At 35.2% G+C, this 18685-nt stretch overlaps 1 protein-coding gene across 4 annotated transcripts in view; it reads left to right on the forward strand.

Moving 5' to 3' along the window:
• The window catches only part of RAB3GAP1 (RAB3 GTPase activating protein catalytic subunit 1), a 92672-nt gene that overhangs the window by 37321 nt on the left and 36666 nt on the right, over positions 1-18685 (forward strand). For all 4 annotated transcript variants that reach the window (XR_004958647.1, XM_036253888.1, XM_036253886.1 and 1 more), the window contains exons 6-9: positions 10263-10382; positions 11542-11707; positions 13724-13823; positions 16439-16520. Coding sequence is in view for 3 of the 4 variants with exons in the window: in XM_036253888.1 (XP_036109781.1) it covers positions 10263-10382; positions 11542-11707; positions 13724-13823; positions 16439-16520 (468 nt within the window). In the remaining variant the exon portion in view is untranslated. The remainder of the gene's footprint in view (positions 1-10262; positions 10383-11541; positions 11708-13723; positions 13824-16438; positions 16521-18685) is intronic.

Here is an 18685-nt window from a genome sequence, read left to right on the forward strand (position 1 = left end):
AGCTACTCTAAATATGTGTATAGATTTTTGTGTGAAAATACATTTTCAGTTCACTTGCGTGAATGAATATCTGGGGTGAGATAAGTCATATAAGTGCATATTTAACTTGATAAGAAACAGCCAAATTGATTTCCAGAGTGATGGTATTATTTTTTCATTACCACCAACAATATGTGACAGTTCCAGTTGCTCTACATTTACACCAGCATTTGGCTGTTCTAATAGGTGTGTTGTAGTATCTCATTCTAGTTTTAATTTGAATTTTGAACATCTTTAATGTATTTATTTACTGTCATATATACTCTGTGGTAAAGTGTCTGTTCCAATCTTTTGCCTACTTTTTAAATAAGTTGTTTGTTTTCTTACTGTGAGTTTTCAGAGTTCTTTATATATTCTGATTACAAATATTTTTTTCCATATAGCAGTAACCTTGTCATTTTCTTTACATTGCCTTTTCCAGAATAAAAGTTTTTTAATTTTATGTTTGTTTATCAGTTTTTTATATTATGGATAGTGATTTTGGTGCCCTAAGAACTCTTTACACAAGGTATTTCTCCAATGAAAAAACATATATGTTTAAAATTTTTTGGCTTATTTTAGATTTACAGAGAAGTTGCAGAGATAATACAGACTGTTTCAGTTATACCCTTCACCCAGTTTTTTTATTATTAACAGCTTACATTACCATAGTACATATGTCAAAACTGAGAAACCAACATTGGCACGTTATTATTAGCTAAATTTAACTAGTTTTTCCACTACTGTCCATTTTCTGTTCTAGAATCCAAGTCAGGATACCACATTGCATTTAGTCATCAGGTCTTCTTAATATTTTTAGTCTCTGGTTTGTGAAAGTTTCTCAGTCTTTATTTTTCATCACTTTGACAGTTTTGAGGAATCTGATTAGGTATTTTGTATAATCTCCTTCAATTTGGGTTTGTCTCTTTTATGATTATACATGGGTTATGGAAAGAATATTATAAAGGTAAAGTGCCTTTTTCATCATATATCAGAAGGTCATGTTATTAACATGACTCAGTCACTAAAGATGTTGGCTTTGATCACATGATCAATTCTGTGTTTAATTCTAGAAGTTTTACACTTTGTGTTTAGATAATATCTATTTTTTGTATAAGGCATGCGGTTTAGATTAAGGTGCTATTTTTGTATATGGATGTTCAGTTGTTCAAACATCACTTGTTAGACAAAAGTTTCATTTCTCCATTTTGTGTCTATGTCAAAAGTTATTTGGCCATATTTGTGTAGGTTTATGTTTGGATGCTCTTAATTTCTGCAGTTTTATACTTATAAGTATTTAATTAGGTACTGTGATTCCTTCAACTTTATTCTTCCTTTTCCATGTTGTTTTGGCTATTCTGGCTCCCTTGCTTTAACATTTACATCTTAGAATTGGTTTGTCTATATCTACAAAAAGTCCTGGTGGAATTTTGATTGGAATTGTTTTAAATTTATAGATCAGTTTGGGGAGAATTGAATCTTAACTATGCCGAGTCTTCCATTTTATGAACATGGTTATGGTTGGTCTCTCCAAATTTTTAGATTTTCTTTTATTTCTTTCATCAGTGTCTTATAGTTTTCAGCACACAGATCCTTATATGTTTTGTTAGAACCTAATATACCTATTATTGCTTTCTTCTTTTTTTTTTTTATCCTCACCCGAGGATATTTTTCCATTTTTTGTACAGATAGAGTGGGAGGGAGAGAGAGGAAGGGACAGAGAGAGAGAAACATCGACGTGAAGGGACACATCGAGTGGCTGCCACCCGCACGACCAACCAGGGCCGGGGACAAACTGCAACCGAAGTACGTGCCCTTAGCGGGAACCGAACCCGGGTCTCTCCGGACCGCAGGCCGACGCTCTAACCGCTGAGCCAAACTGGCCAGGGCAGCTTTCTTCTTTTTAAGGAGCTGTTGTAAAGGTATTATTTTTAAAAATTACATTTTCAGCTGTGTGTTGCTAATATGTAGAAATAGGACTAACTTTTGTTCATGGATCTTATATCCTATGATGTTACTAAATTCAGCTATTCTAGTATTATAATGTCTTAAGGGTTTTCCATGTAAACAATCATGCTGTCTTTGAATAGTGTTAGTTTTATTTCTTTCTCTAACAATCTATGTCTTTTTTTTTTTTTTTCTTGTTTTAATCTGGCTATCACTTTCAGTAAAATACTGAATAGAAATCATGTGAATGGAAGTCTTTGCCTTGTTCTTAGCTCAAAGGGAAAGCATTTAATCTTTTACCATTAAATATATAAAGTTAGCTATAGGTTTTCATAGAGGTTTCTCATTGATGCTCTTTATCAGGTTGAGAAAATTTTCTTCTATTCCCAGTTTGCTGAGTGTTTTTATCACGAGTAGATGTTGAATTTTGTACAGTTCTTTTTCTGCTTAAATTGATATGATCATTTGTTTCTTCTTTAGGTTTTCTTTTATCTTCACTTGAGGAAATGTTTATTGATGAGAGAGAGAGATGTGAGAGAGAAACATCGATCAGTTGCTTCCCATACAAGCCCCTACTGGGGATTGAACCCGCAACCTAGGTATGTGCCCTGACCAGGGATCAAACCTGCAACCTTTTAGTGTATGGGATGATGCTCCAACCATCTGAGCCACCCAGCCAGGGCTCTTCTTTATATTTTTAATATGGTAATTACATTGATTGATTGGGGGGGAGGGGACATCTGACCAGCTTTGCATTCCTAAGATAAACCCTACCTTTGTGGTATAATTTTATATATACATACGTACAGCTGGATTCAATATGCTAATATTTTTGTCGAGGATTGTGTCTGTGTTCATGATGATTAGTCTGTAGTTTCCTTATACGTTGGTTTTGGTATCAGAATTGCTGGCCCGTAACGTGAGTTGGGAAGTATTTTATTCTATTCTAATTTTTGGAAGTGAGTGTGTCGAATTGATTGTATCTTTAAATGTTTGGTGGAATTTGTCATTACCATTTGGCTCTTGAGTTCTCATTTTATTGAGGTGGTGGTCCCTTCTAGGGTCCTGGCTTAAGCAAAAGTCTCAATTCTAGTTCCTTGTCTCATGTACACCCATATATATCCCTGAAGGGCCATTCAAAATATAACAACCTCTATACTGATTTGGACTGATGAAAAGTCCATGCATAGGCAGTGCTTCATTCAGTAAATCTAAAGCAGAAGGCAGCTGGCATATTTAGGTTACTTTGTATAGAGATTGGTGACATCATTGAAAACATGTACAGTTTACTATTCCCAGAGCCTCATAAAAAAGGGCATAGTTGTGGATGATAATATCTGAATCATATGATGTTTCTGGAAGCATAGTTTCCAGACCTCACCTTATTTATATTTATTATTGGGGTATTCTTGGACATACCCTAGTCTGGATACATGCCACAGACCCTCCCTCCCCCATGATGAGTATTATCAGTCTCAGAGTTATATAATTTATGTTATTGCTGCAAGGCCAAAATACATAATATTCTCAGACATAAATAGACTTCTATCATTCTCAGTCTCTGTAGTCCAACACTTTTCAATTTTCTTCATCTCATGGCACACATAAACTAATTACTAAAACTCTGTGGCACAACAAAGAAATAGGTATAACTTTGATTCATTCATACCAGAAGGCTTTTGTTGTGTTGGCTGTTGTCATTTTTTTATTTGACAGTCTAAGGGAGAAGAAATTAATGCCCCTGACTAAATAGTCAGGTATTGCATGTTTTAAAATTCTTGTGGCACACCAATTGGAAATCACTGCTGTAGTCTATCAAAACATCAGTTTTGCAGATATCTCTGTGAGTCATACTAATAGGTTTTTAACATCTATAAGGCTTATCATATAATATCCCAATCCCCAGTTCCTATCCATTAGGGCCTGTATCCTGAGTTGATAATCCCCTGGGTTTCTTCAGAGTCACCTTGAGTGCTTGCTTCTGGCTTTCAGTTTCCTCTTTGTGTCTGTCCCCCAGTAATCTCCATTTTATTCCTTCAAGTTTAACTGTGTATTTTTAAAACACTGTCATATTTAATCAGATATCTTGGTGTGTTTCAGGGATGGGGGTTCTGTGTCATGTCCGACTGCCATGTTGCTGTCCTTTAAAATTTGATCTTTCTTCAAGTATCATATGATCTCACTTATTTGTGGAATATAATGAACATAACAGTCTGAGGAATGGGGTAGTCCCAGAGATGTGGAAGTGGGGTACAGACTGGCAATCCCCAGAAGAGGAGGTGGTGGGGGAGAGATAAACCACAGAATTTATATGCATGTATGCATGAACAGTGGACTTGGACAACAAAGCTGAGGACAGGGCAGGGAGAGAGGGGGAGGGGGGAATCAGTGGGGGGAAAAGGAGAAACATCTGTAACAAAAATAAATTAATTAATTAAATAAAAAAATAGAATTATACAAAAGTTTTATACTAGAAAAAAAAATTAAAGATGCCAACCCATAAAAATAAATAAAATTTGATCTTTCTTAAAGATGAGGCCAACAACCAAACTTTTGAGAGTTATTTGAAAATTAGGCATATTAAAAGTATATATGTTTATAGTCATTCATTTTTTAAATGTGTTTTTATTGATTTTAGAGAGAAAGGAAAGGAAAGGGAGAGAGAGAGAAACTTTGATGAGAGAAACATCGATCGGCTTAGGCACACATTATTTTTAAACATTTACAGTGAGCCAGATACTGCGATATCACGGATAAAATATGATCCCTGTCTCAGTAAGTTTTGGAATTAGTAGGGGGACAGAAAAGGGACTAAATAGCAACACTGTTGATAGGGCAGCTCAGAGCTTGATGTAAGCTTGTAGAAAGTGCCCTTTTTTAGACTAATTAAGTCAGGAAAGTGTTCCTGAAAGACAAGTGAGAATAAGCCAGGTGAAGTTAGTTAAAAGCATAGTCAAGGCAAAAGAAGAACATTAGTAGAGGTGAAGATACTTAAATTTAGAATTTGAAACCTGCAGATAGTTTGGTAAGCCTGAGGTATAGCTACAGAAGGTTGAGAATGGCAAAAGACGAGAAGGGGTCTGTGTAATTTGAGCCTGATGTGAACCGGGCCTCTTACGAAGATTTAATAATATTCTCATACTAACATTTTGTATACAATTTTAAAATTATAATTGTTAAAAATTAAAATTCTTACAATTTATAAGATTATAAATTACTCACCAGGCTTTTTAGCAGCTGAAGAATAACATACACAGAACTTTTTACCTATAAATGTTTTCTTTTTAAAAATTAAACTCGCCCTGGCGGGTTTGGCTCAGCAGTTAGAGCGTTGGCCTGTGGTACAGAGAGACCCGGGTACCTCCGTTGCGGTTTTTCCCGGCCCTGATCGGTCGTGCGGGTGGTAGCCACTCGATGTGTCCCTTTTGCGTCCATGTTTCTCTCTCTCCCTCCCACTCTATCTGAGCAAAAAAATGTCCTCGAGTGAAGATAAAAAAAAAAAAAATTAAACTCAAGCCCTGGCTGGTTTGGCTCAACGGTTAGAGCATTGGTCCATGGACCAGGGAGTTCTGGGTTTGGTTCCCACTAAGGGCATATACCTCAGTTGCAGTTCATCCCCAGCCCCAGTTTGGGTCGTGCAGGTGGCAACCAATCGATGTGTCTCTCTCACATCGATGTTTCTCTCTCTCTCTTCTCTCTTCCTTGCTCTCTCCCTCCTGCTCTATCTGAAGATAAGTGCAAAAATATCCTCAGGTGAGGATAAAAAAAAGTTAAACTCAACTTTATACTAAAGCAATAACATTGAAGATTTAAAAACTATTGTGTAAAATATTAATTCATATTATTCATATACAATTAGTATAGGTTGAACCTGTCAGAATGAGATAGAATTTGTATATAATTGACATATTTTCAGATCAAACTTGAGAAATTAGAAATATGACATAAAATGCTTAATTTTAATAGTTCTAATTTATTGATTTATATTTATTTTGATATCTTGTAATTTCAGTTTCTATGTCAAGCACCTGTCAAATTAGCTCCTAAGTCTGTTTAACTATTTTAAGGATATTTTATAAAACTGGTCTTTAAAAGGTATGTGGGCATGATCAGTTTTTATGGTCTAGGCAAGATAATTGATCTTAATGATGTGATTTGTTGGATGCTTCTCTCCACCTCCGTATATAACCTGTCCTTTAACTATCTATATTCAAATGGCTGATTCTTTTTTTTTTTTTTTTTTTTAATCCTCATCCGAGGACATTTTTCCATTTTTTGTACAGACAGAGTGGGTGGGAGAGAGAGGAAGAGAGAGAGAGGGACACATCGATGCGAAAGGGACACATCGAGTGGCTGCCACCCGCACGACCAACCAGGGCCGGGGACAAACTGCAACCGAGGTACATGCCCTTAGCGGGAACCGAACCCGGGCCTCTCCGGACCGCAGGCGGACGCTCTAACCGCTGAGCCAAACCGGCCAGGGCAAATGGCTGATTCTTGAAACCATCATTAGGGATTTATTCCTTTGGTGAATTGTTATTATATAACAAAATAAATAGTACTGTAAATGACACAGATGTTAGCTGTAGCAGATGTTTATGCCCAAATGTAAATTCATGAGATCGTTACTGAGCAGAAGTTTTAATAAGAAAGCAGGATTATGAACCTCTCTACCTCCTAAAGATAGCCACATCCTAAAACTTGTAAATACAGGTTACATGGCACGAAGGAATCAAGGGAGCAGATAGAATTAGGGTTGCTAATCAACAAACCTTAAGATATATCCTGGATTATCTGGGTGGGCCCAGTGTAGTCACAAGAATTCCTAAAAGTGGAGAAAAGAGACAGAAGAGAGTCAGTGTCAGAGCGAGGTGATGTGAGAAGAAATTGGCCTGCCATTGCAGGATTTGAAGATTGAGGAAGACCACAAGCTAAGGAATGAAGGTAGCCTCTAGAAACAGAATGGAGACTCCTTTTGGAGTCTCCAAAAGGAACACAGCCTTGTTAACAACTTGAATTTAGTCTGGTGAGACATGTGTCAGACTTCTAACCTGTAAAACTGTATGATAATAAATTTGGGTTGTTTCAAGCCACCAAATTTATGGTATTTTGTTATAGCAACAATGTGAAAATAATACAAAAATTGAGAGCATAAACGCTATATGCCTGCAGAGGCTCTGCTGAGATTTAGAAAATGTACTGAAAGTACAGGTAGGTTTAACCGAGGACAAATTTTGTGTCTGGGTTTGCCTTTGTCTAGCCTGATCTTAAGACCTTCAGCTTCAGTCACTTTATTAGTCACCACAAAGGAATAGCAGCAATATAAGAAACAGTTCACAATCTTGTGAACTGTGTAGTTGACTAATTATCATGGTTTTTAGATATAAAAAATGTGTGACACTGGAAGAAGTTGTCTAAATAACCATTTTAGGGCACAGGAAATTGCCTAAAGGCAGAAAACAAATTGAGAAGTATTTTTTTTCCTTGAAAACTGTTTGAGTTTCTAGTAAGAATAGAGGGGCCTCTGGTTCTTCTGCCTGTGGCTGTTACCCTTCTCCCAAATCTATGTTGGTGAGAACTGTAGTTTTCCAGTCTAGGCTGGCCATGAAAACCACTAGCTCTTTTGTCAGATAGGCAGGCTTGATTCTGGGTGGAGGGCAAAAACCTGTGACTTTGTCATCTCAAAGTAGCAAACTTCATTGTGAAAGAATAGAGAAACCCTGTACCTTTGCTAGGCCAAGGTTGCAGTCCTTAGGCAAGTGGTGGCTTCATCAGAACTTTAACAAGGAGATCCTGTATGGGAACCATGGAAGAGCTGAGTACACTGTGTATGCATTCCTGTGTAATAGGGAAACTACACATGTACACAGGAGACATGAGAGCTCAAACTTTAAAACTAGCTGTGATGTTGAATGAATTATCCAAACCCCACACACAGATCAGTCATCAGAAAATGAAAGCCTTATGGGTTCAGATGTTTGAGCACATCTGTGCCCAAATTATTGGCTTATCACCAAGACAAGGGGTAGCCAGGCTGAAAAGAATAAAATGACTGAATAGACACATTAATAGCTGAACACCTTGGAGGAGGCAGGTTATACAGTTTAAGACTTAAACTTTAAGTCTAGACAAGTTACTAAATAACAAACAAAAAAGAAACAACGACCCTCAGAAAAGTTCATTAGGACCTGGTTTTGCTACAATTCATTGTCTAAATGTAATTTTCAACCACAAATGACTAGATGTGCAAGGTCACACAGGAAAGTGTGACCCATGTGCAAGTGGGAAAAATTAGTAGAAATGGACTGTTAGTGGACCCAGATGTTGGATTTAGCAATAGCTTCAAACCAGTTACTATAAATATGTTCAAATAATTAGAAACTGTATTTAAAGAATTAAAAATATACTAACAATGAGTCAAAGAGCAAATCTCAAAAAATAGAAACTATAAGAACCAAATGAAAATTCTACAGTTGAAAAATGGAACTGAGGCCTGGAGCTAATAATTGCCACTTTTTTTTTTTTTTTATTATTTACTTAGTTTTTCTTGACTTGCAGGCTAAGGCCCAATCCCTCTGTAAAATGCCACTAAATAAAATTGTGCAATTTTTAAACAAGTATAATTGAAATAAACTCTCCAGTTATATTGATCCTTCAAAGATAGTAATAAGAAAAGTACATTATAATTCAGAGAAGAGAGCATATTTAACAGGGGTGATGGGATGGTATTTTAAATAAATCCTCAAAATGAGATCCATTAAAGTTTGGATATGGAGTGATGACAGTATAGTTTGTGTGTGTGTTGGAGTGGGGAGGTGCATTTCAGGTAGAGGAAACAAAACCAGGGGATAGAATTTTATTGTAGATAAATAGAAAGCAGTTCAGTTCAGCTTATTTGTTGTTAATTGCAATAATACACTGTTACAGTCTGTGTGTGTGTGGAAAGGGAGGAGATAGTTTCGCAATAGTTATCAATGGTAAAGATGCAGGTGTTCTTTTTTTCCAGCAACTTCTAGGAATTTATCCCACAGATACACTTGTAGAAACAGACAATCACAGTATTGTTGCAACAGCGTATAATTGGAAGCAAAGTGCTGTTGAATAGGGAATAAGGTACACAAAGCACATAGAGTATGATCTTATTTGAAGATAGGGTTGGTACATGGACAGGTAGAATATTTCTGGAAGAACCAAGAATCTATTGACAGTGGTTTCACTCTAGTGTGGGGGTGGCACAGGGAAACGTTGTTTCTTCCAAGGACATTAAAAAAAGAGATCACTTTTAAAAGACCTTTAGGGCTTAAAATTCACAGCTCTGGGCTCCTTTCAGTTATTTGATGCTGCTTCTACATAACTTATTTTGATTTCAGAGGTAGGAGGGTGGAGGTGAGGTGAGAAGATGAAATGAATTTTTGTTATCTAAACAATAAACAGATTATGGGGTGGTCTTTTTTTTTTTTTTAAATTATACTTATTGCTCTTTGGAGGATTTGAGGAGAATATTCATAAAAATAAACATTCACAACTCTATATATCCAGAGTTAAAATAAGTTAGGCAAATGAGTAATGCCTTTCATAAATCTATATTTAAAAAATTATTAAATAAAAACACATTGAGGAATGAATAGGACAGGAATTCTCAATAGGCAAGATCACCAACTTGAACTTATTTGTACAGTTTGGTTGCAAATTGGTTTTTAAAGGATTTTGCAACTAAATGGGAACTTTTCATTATTGTAAGTTACCTTAACAAGAATAAACCATGTTCTGATAATGCTGTGACATCTATCTAATGTGTTATTGAGTAAAAGAATACAAGAATTCCTTAATTATGATACCTAAATTAACCATGTTCTCACTCTGAGACAGCCCAGGTATACCATGGCTGATCATTATTTTTCTGCCATTTAGGGAATCTTTCAAACTTTCTCTTTCCATACCAGTGGACTTAATGTTATCAGTTAATTAAAGCAGAATTTCAGTGCTGGCTTTCATGTTTTATTGTTAAAATTAAACTTTTAAAGCAATACTGTTATTTCCTTTGTTATTTTAGCACATTGCTTCTAATTTGTAAAATATAGAGGGGAAATAGTAGAGTGATGGAAGCTTTTCACTAAATGAAGGAAATTCAGATTGTAGGTTCATTTGCCATTAAAAAAAAAAAAAGGAAAACATCTGTACTTCAAACTTAACCTGTTAAATTTCCTTCAGGAATATTTTTCATGTTTTTCAAATAATGGAATTTTGTATTCTGAAGTTTCCCCCTGTTTAATGGCAGTGATTTTTTTTTTTTTAAGGTATGGACTGCGAGAGTTCGTGGTGCTCGCCCCTGCTGCAAACAGCGATGCTGTTCTCAGTGAATCTAAATGCAATCTTCTTCTGAGTTCTGTGTCTATTGCTTTGGGAAACACTGGCTGGTAGGGGGACATTTCGAAAAAGTTAGACAATAAGTTAGAAACTATTTTAAATTATATTTTATGAAGGAAAATAGTTACCAAATGTTAAGTTTTTTAAATATAATTGGGATTAATACTTATACATTATTATACTGTTGGAATATTGTATATAAGACTAACTCAACAAAACCTGTAGGAAAGGGAAACTTACCGAAATACTCAATGAATATTTGAAATGAAGAGTACTATTTTTGTGCTTTACTTCCAAACATTTCGTTTATATAAGTTTTGTTACAAAATCTAATTTTAAAACTTGATGACAGCATTGCCTTGTTCAGCCTCAACTGGGAACATGCTCATCAGGTGACTCAAAAGTTCTGATGCTCTGCACATGTCTGCAAGTGACCGTGAAAATGCTGCGCGTACTGGTTTGGGGTTACAAATAAATTTTGGCAAGTAGGCTAATTTGCACGTAGGGAAATCTGTGAATAACGAAGATCAACAATATCTTCAACGATAAAGTAAAAATACTTCACCATGAATGTTGGTTTAATTTGTATTATTTAATTCCTTTGAATCAAGTTTATGTATCATGACTTTGGAAAGGCTAAGATGACATGATTGCTTTTTTCTTTTTAATTTTCTCTCTCTTTCTTTTTTTATCCTCACCCGAGGACATTTTTCATTTTTTGTTCAGATAGAGTGGGAGGGAGAGAGAGAAAGAGAAACATTGACGTGAAAGGGACACATCGAGTGGTTGCCACCCGCACACAGGGCCGGGGACAAACTGCAACTGAGGTACATGCCCTTAGTGGGAACCGAACCTGGGTTTCTCTGGACCGCAGGCCGACACTCTAACTGCTGAGCCAAACCGGCCAGGGCAACATGATTGCTTTTATTGAAGACAATTTTCATCTATTTTTTTTTAACTTTCAATCATTGTAAAGCAATTTTCTGACTACAAAGTGCCACTAGATGACTGTTTCTTCAGTTTACCAGTGTAAGGAGAAAAGAGATTAAGAGTGTCTTTGTTATAAATGTAAGTCTGTGGAGTGCTCCTTGTTTAATGCTTTTAAATAACTGAGATTCATATAATGTAACAGTGGAAATTTTTGAGATTTAGGAGATTTTCAGTATTTAAAGAATTTATAGTCTATTTCTATTTAATTATGTCCTGCAGCCAGGTGCCACTCTTTGTGCAAATTCATCACAAATGGCGAAGAATGTATGTGGGAGAATGTCAGGGTCCCGGTGTCCGAACGGATTTTGAAATGGTTCATCTTCGAAAAGTGCCAAATCAATACACTCATTTATCAGGTCTGCTGGATATCTTCAAATCAAAGATTGTAAGTTGGCAGTGATACTGCTCAGATCATGACAGTGGGGTTTTTTTGTTTGTTTTTTGCCTCACACAGTAATTTTCCCCAGTCCCATAGCTTCCAACAAAGCACTGTACCAAGCTGGCATGCCCTGCCCGTTGTCTCTCTTAAATAGAGTCTTGCAGTGCTCTCACTCTTCTGGGTGGAGCACTTTTTGTCCCATATAGTGTAGTCTGCAATCCTAGGCTGTCAACTCAGCAGGCCTGTGCCTTGAGCCCCATTTATCACTTGTCTGTACCATTCCTAGGGCCCACAAAGATATCTTTGTCATGTTTGACCTTAGCTTTTTATTCTTTGTTTTCTCTTTATATATTTATCTACTTTGCTATCTGACTGGAGCAGAGGTTATGTGTCAAAGCAACCTTGTTATAGTTTTTATGTCATTTTTACCTTACTATGTGTGAGCTCTCATTTGGTATCTGGACTTAGCTAAAAAGATGATTATTCCTGACCAGCCAGAATCAGCAGTCAAAACTGAATTATCTTTTTTGGCAACCACCTTATGTTGTGACTTTAGATTGAGTTTGTATTTAGTTAAATCTGCTAGTGACATTTATAGATGCTGCTGATGAGCTAAATGTCTCTTATTCCTCCTGACCAGCAGTATCTACAACACTTGGAAACTGGTGAGATATGCAGAATACTATTGAATCTACATTTTACAATGAACTTTTCTTTCTTTTTTTTTGAGTTATATAATTTTAATGAAAATAAGGAATAACATATTTTCCATTTTATTTTTCAAACACCAGTTAAACATTTGTTTCCCAGAAAACTTAAGTTTGTCTCTTCAAATTGCTTAGAATAAAGATTCTTATTATGAGTTAAAACACTTGTTTCCCTGTGTTCTTTTATTTTTTTAGTTTTATTTTATTTTTTTACTTCCAAATATTTTATTAATTTATTTTTGTTACAGATGTTTCTCCTTTTTTTCCCCAATGACACCCACCTCCCCATCCCCCGCACCCCATACTCAGTTCTGTTGTCCATATCCATCGGTTATGCATACATGCATATAAGTTCTGTGGTTTATCTCTTCCCTCCCCCCACCACTCCCTCTTCTGAGGGTTGTCAGTTTGTACCCTACTTCCACATCTTTGGGTCTACCCTATTCCTCAGACTGTTATGTTCATTATATTCCACAAATAAGTGAGATCATGTGATATTTGTCTTTCTCTGCTTGGCTTGTTTCACTTAGGATAATACTTTCTGGGTCCCTCCATGTGATCTCAAAGGATAAGAGATCTTTGTTACAGCTGCATAGTACTCCATTGTGTATATGTACCACAGCTTTTTTATTCATTCGTCTACTGATGGACACTTGGACTGTTTCCAGATCTTAGCTATTGTAATTAGTGCTGCTGTGAATATGGGGGTACATATATTCTTTCTGATTGGTGTTTCAGGCTTCTTAGGGTACAATGAACTTTTCAAGTCCGTGTATTTTTAAGTTGTATTCTACATTAATATAGAATAAGTATTATTAAGGGAAGCTGAGGTCATAGGATGTTTGGATGATATTAATTTTTATGATTTTAATGAATGTAAAGATAAATCTAAATCTTCTGTTAACTCAATATATACTATTTTGCATAGTGACCATTTTTCTTAGTCTAAAATTTTGGTTCAGTATTCAAGGCTGGCTTTAATCTGAGTTTATTTTCATTTAAAAGAAAGAAAAGACATCAATCATCTCCCCAAACCTAGTCTTACGCTTTATAATAGTTTGAGCTTATTTAAAAAATGGTTCATAGGTTTTTCACATTTAATATGGCTGAAGAGAATAGTAAGAAATTATACTTATATAATTACAATTGTATAAGATATTTGGAAAGAGTATTTTGCCTAATGGAATTTAGTATCTTGTTTCCAGGTAATAGTCTAAACAGTTTATTCTAATGTAATTTTGCTCTCTGGCATTGTTTTTAAAAATTCCTTATTGTTTTTTTTAAGTCACACTGTATCTTTGCATTTGTTTTCTAGGGATGTCCTTTAACTCCATTGCCTCCAGTTAGTATTGCTATTCGATTTACCTATATACTTCAGGATTGGCAGCAGTATTTTTGGCCTCAGCAACCTCCAGGTGAGATTCTTTAAAACTATATTTAACTTACTGAATATAAATGGAAAAGAAAATATACTCAGAAATTAGAATTATTTAAGAGTGTGTTTTAAACTTAAAATATTTGTAATTCATTCTAAATGTAATGTTGCTGATTTCATTGCCTTTATCATTTTTTTCTCTTTAGAAAGCTCTCTAGATTGTTCTAGAGACAGTATTACTCTATATTTGACAAATTATGTTTGAAAGTTAATATTGTTTGTAAAGTATCCCCCTGCTGTTGAATGTCATGTGCTGTAAATTAGTATGTAGTGAGTGATTAAAATGTCTGTTTTTTAAAATATTATAATAAGAGAATCTGTCATAAGCTGAGGCTAGACTGCAGAGAACTTTATAGAGTTTGAAGAACAGTGCTAAATAAGGAAATCAGAAAAGAAAAAAATGCTTGTATACACATATACTTATGATGGGAAGGCCTGTAGAGTATTGTACTTTAACTTGCATTTGATAAAAATGTAATTAAAGTCAATTTACCTGCTAGGCTATTTAAATACTGCTTCATTCAACAATCTTTAATTATTGGCTTATAATAGGCCAGACTGTGCTAAGGATACAATTATGAACAAGACATCATATAAGTTCTAGTAAAGCTTAGCCTGATAGACATAGAGCCTAATTAAATGAGGTTTTTGGTTCCTGGGTGTTTCTCTCTCATATAAATGTAATTATATTCACGTACATCTAATAAGAAATTAAACACAAACATAAATTATTAAAAGGATTTTATTAGCCTGAAAACATTTTTCAGTCTCCCTCCCTCAAAGAGAAATAAATCAAAATAAAATAATATTCCTTACTGTTTATTTTTATTCTAAGTAGTTGGTTATTTATAGGGTTGAAAATAATATATTGGTAGTCTTGGGTAATAGTAAAATTAATGTAGTACATCCTTAGCTTTCGGTAGTTATATCTACTACTACTACTTTATTTTATGTACCATTGCATAATTTGAAACTCTAATGAACAATAAAAGAACTGCATCTAAACTATAGCAAAAAGAAATAAAAGCCAAGTTGACATTTAGAAGAAAGACTCAAATATTTGTTTTGGTAATTTTAGTTCTCAGACAATAATACCCACTAGACAGTTTGTAGTTGGCTTCTCATTAGACGTTTAAATTCCTACCTTCATTTTCCTTTTTTCAAAAGTTGCTCTAATATTAGTCAATTTTAAAGATTTCCCAAGATGGTACCTTGGTCTGTTGATGATCTAAGAAGAAGCCCAGGAGCCAGAATCTTAGCAGTATAATTCTGATTACCGATAAGGCCTTTGTTAACATTCTGTTGCCAATTTTTTTTTTTAATGGGGATAAAAATATTAACCTTCTTCCTTAGTGGATTGAAGGCCATATTCATTTTTCATATTTTCTCCTCTAAAGGGAAAAAAGGGATTGAACATGTAATGTGGGCCAGACTCTGTGCTTGGCATTTTATATGTTATTTCATATAATTCTTATTTACCTATGAGACAGGTATCTTTCTTAGAGAACAAAAGTAACTGGACCAAGGTCACATGGTCCCCAAGTGCTAAAGTTCTCATTCAAACACCATTCAGACTCTAAATAACCATGATCTTTCATTTTACAGTGCTACTTCTCAACTTTTGATTTAGTTAAAACTGCTGTTGTACAGGTGTAGTATCTAGTAATTTTTAATTTACAAAATGTGCTTATTATAAATTTTGAAACTCTTAAAAATTGACATCTTATAATAAAGCTAGTCATTGTGGTCTTTATTATTGTAAGCATTCTTTAGCTGGAAAAATGGAATGAATTGACTTGAAAAAAGTTACTGAATCAAGTAATTGAACTATATATAATGACTAATTTTAATAATTTAATTAGGGTATAGATGATTGTCAAACATGATTTTAGCAAATCTGGGGAGTGTTCATAACTCAACAGTAGACTTTAATTTTAGGAATTCCCAGTGTAGTATGAATAATTAAAAACAACCATCTGGATTATTTCAAATAGAAAAATCTTTTGATGTGTTTTAGAAGTGTTTATTACTTCTTCATGAGGGATGGAACTAAGGGGAGTGATTTACTCTCTAAATTTTCTAATCTCAGATAACCATTTATAATAAAAAGGAAATTCTTCGGTGAACTTTAAATATTTTTATGTATTATCAACTGAAATATAATTTTATTAATGATGACTAATTTGTTATTCAAACTATTGACAGCAAAACTGATGAATGTAGATTAGTGCTTAAATTTTATAATACTTGGATAATCTTTCTTTTCAGATAATATTAATCACAGTCTTAGGAAATGCAAAAAAAACTTTACAGGAATAATGTTCTCTTGAGTAGTAGTTAAGGAATATTTAAGAAGGTTAAAATTAGAATGCATGAATTGAATTAAACACTGGGTAGATAAGAACACTAACTTTGTCCTTTTACTTTAACTTTCTCGGAGGAAGTGTTTAATACCTGGCTGCTTGCTTTCTAACTTGTTATATGTGCTGTTGATGTAGGCATTTTTAAATCTATCATCTTCCAAAGGGCTAACCTAATTAATTCTTATGTCTCTGTTTTTTACTCAATAATGGAAAAATTATTTACTTTGTTTAGATATAGATGCTCTTGTAGGAGGAGAAGTTGGAGGTTTGGAGTTTGGCAAGCTACCATTTGGTGCCTGTGAAGATCCTATTAGGTGAGAATTTCAATCTGTCGTTTGAATTGTGGACCTCATTTTAAAAATTACATTGATAATGATTTTACTGTGCTTTATAATACTGTAGCCTCCTGGAATGAATATAGTACTGGATTCAGACCTATGACTAACAATCTGTCCATCTTATTTTTCTCTGTAGCTTAAGTAATAAAAGAGGCTTTAATTTTTTTTTTTTTTTTTTTTTTTTTTAGAAAGAGAGGAAGGAGAGGGGGAGAGAGCTAGAAACATCGATGAGAGAGAACATTGATTGGCCACCTCCTGTATGCTCCACACTGGGGATCAGGCCCACAGCCTGGGCATGTACCCTGACTGGGAATCGAACCGGCGACCTCTTGGTGCATGGGTCAGTGTTCAACCACTAAGTCACACTGGCTGGGCTTTTTTTTTTTTTTATTGATTTTAGAGAGAGAGGAAGGGAGAGGGAGAGGGAGAGATAGAAACATAGATAAGAAGAACATCGATTGGCTACCTGCCGCATGCCCTGTACTGGGGATCAGGCCCACAACCAGGGCATGTGCCCTGACCAGGAATCAAACCTGCAACCTCTTGGTGCATGGGTCGATGCTCAACCACTGAGCCATACCGGCCGAGTGAGGCTTTAAAATAATGTATAAAATATATATAATACCATTTATTGATTACTCCTTATAGAAGTGATTCTTGGTCTACTTTTTGGGAAACATTTGAAATATTGAAAACACAGACTGTGATTGTTATATGTAATAAACCTGCAGGTATCTATCACCCAGAATTTATAGCTGTTTACATTTTTCCTGACCACTTTTTCAAAATGTAAAAATTAAGACTTAAGTTTAAGATTTAAGGCATAAGGGTGACCTCTTAGGTTACACACCTGCTTTTCTAGAAGAGCTACTGAACTTTAAGAAAAAGTTGTTTCAGGGGGAAAAAGGAGAAACATCTGTAACAAAAATAATTAAGAATGAAGGAAGGGGAGGGGAGGGAGGGAGGGAGGGAGGGAGAAAGGAAGGGAGGGAGAAAGGAAGGGAGGGAGGAAGGGTTGTTTCACAAGAAAATATGGAGCTTAGAAAGTTTAATCACCAGTAACAAAATATTTGGAAAATATAAATAATGGTGATTTAGAAACTATCTTATTTAAGTTAAACTATTTGGTTAATTGAAAATACATTTTTACACATGCATAATACATTCTTAATACTCTCACATAGAGGTAGAAATAATAATACTTTTTACTTAAAATTACTTGAGAGAAGATAAAGTGAATATCTTTTGTAATTGATATTTTTTTATTATATGAGTTGGGCACAGTGCTAAATGAGGAAAGATATAGAAGTAAATAAAACAGTGTCTGCCTTCTTGGCATTATTGAAGGAAATAGATTTGAAATAATCACCTAAATAAACATACAGGTTAAGGGATAATTTGAAGGGATGTAGTGACAGTAAAATGAGGAGTTAGTTTAGATTGAGACACCATCAGGAAAGTGTTCTCAAAGGAAGTGATATTTAACTTTAGTCTCAATTAGGGGTGGACTTATCCAGGCAAAGAGTTAGATCACAACCATGCCAGGTGGAAGGAAGAGCCTATGCCAAGGGGCCTTGATGCAGGAAAGAGTTTGGTTTATTTACAGTTGTCCCTCGCCACTTTGCACTTTGACTTTCGTGGCTTTACTCTATCATGGTTTTTTCAAATATAGTATAGTATTTGTAAAAACCACGATAGAGCCCTGGCCGGTTTGGCTCGACAGTTAGAGCATTGGCCTGTGGTCCAGAGAGACCCGGGTTCAGTTCCCGCTGGGGGCGCGTACCTCGGTTGCAGTTTGTCCCCGGCCCTGGTTGGTCGTGCGGGTGGCAACCACTTGATGTGTCCCTTTCACATGTATGTTTCTCACTCTCTCTCTCTCCCTCCCACTCTATCTGAACAAAAAATGGAAAAAATGTCCTCAGGTGAGGATTTAAAAAAAACACACAATAGAAAGTTGAAGCGCAGAGTGGTGAGAGACAAATGTGTATAAATAAAGAATCCTACTTCGTGGAAATTCATTTATCACGGTAGTCTGGAACTGATTAACCGCGATAAACGAGGGCCAACTATATTCAAAGAAGCACAGGTGTGGCCAGCATGGCTAGAATATAGCAAACAAGAAGGGAAGGGTATATGATGAC

Source organism: Molossus molossus, unplaced genomic scaffold (genome assembly GCF_014108415.1).
Source record: "Molossus molossus isolate mMolMol1 unplaced genomic scaffold, mMolMol1.p scaffold_m16_p_11, whole genome shotgun sequence".
Lineage (NCBI taxonomy): Eukaryota > Metazoa > Chordata > Mammalia > Chiroptera > Molossidae > Molossus > Molossus molossus.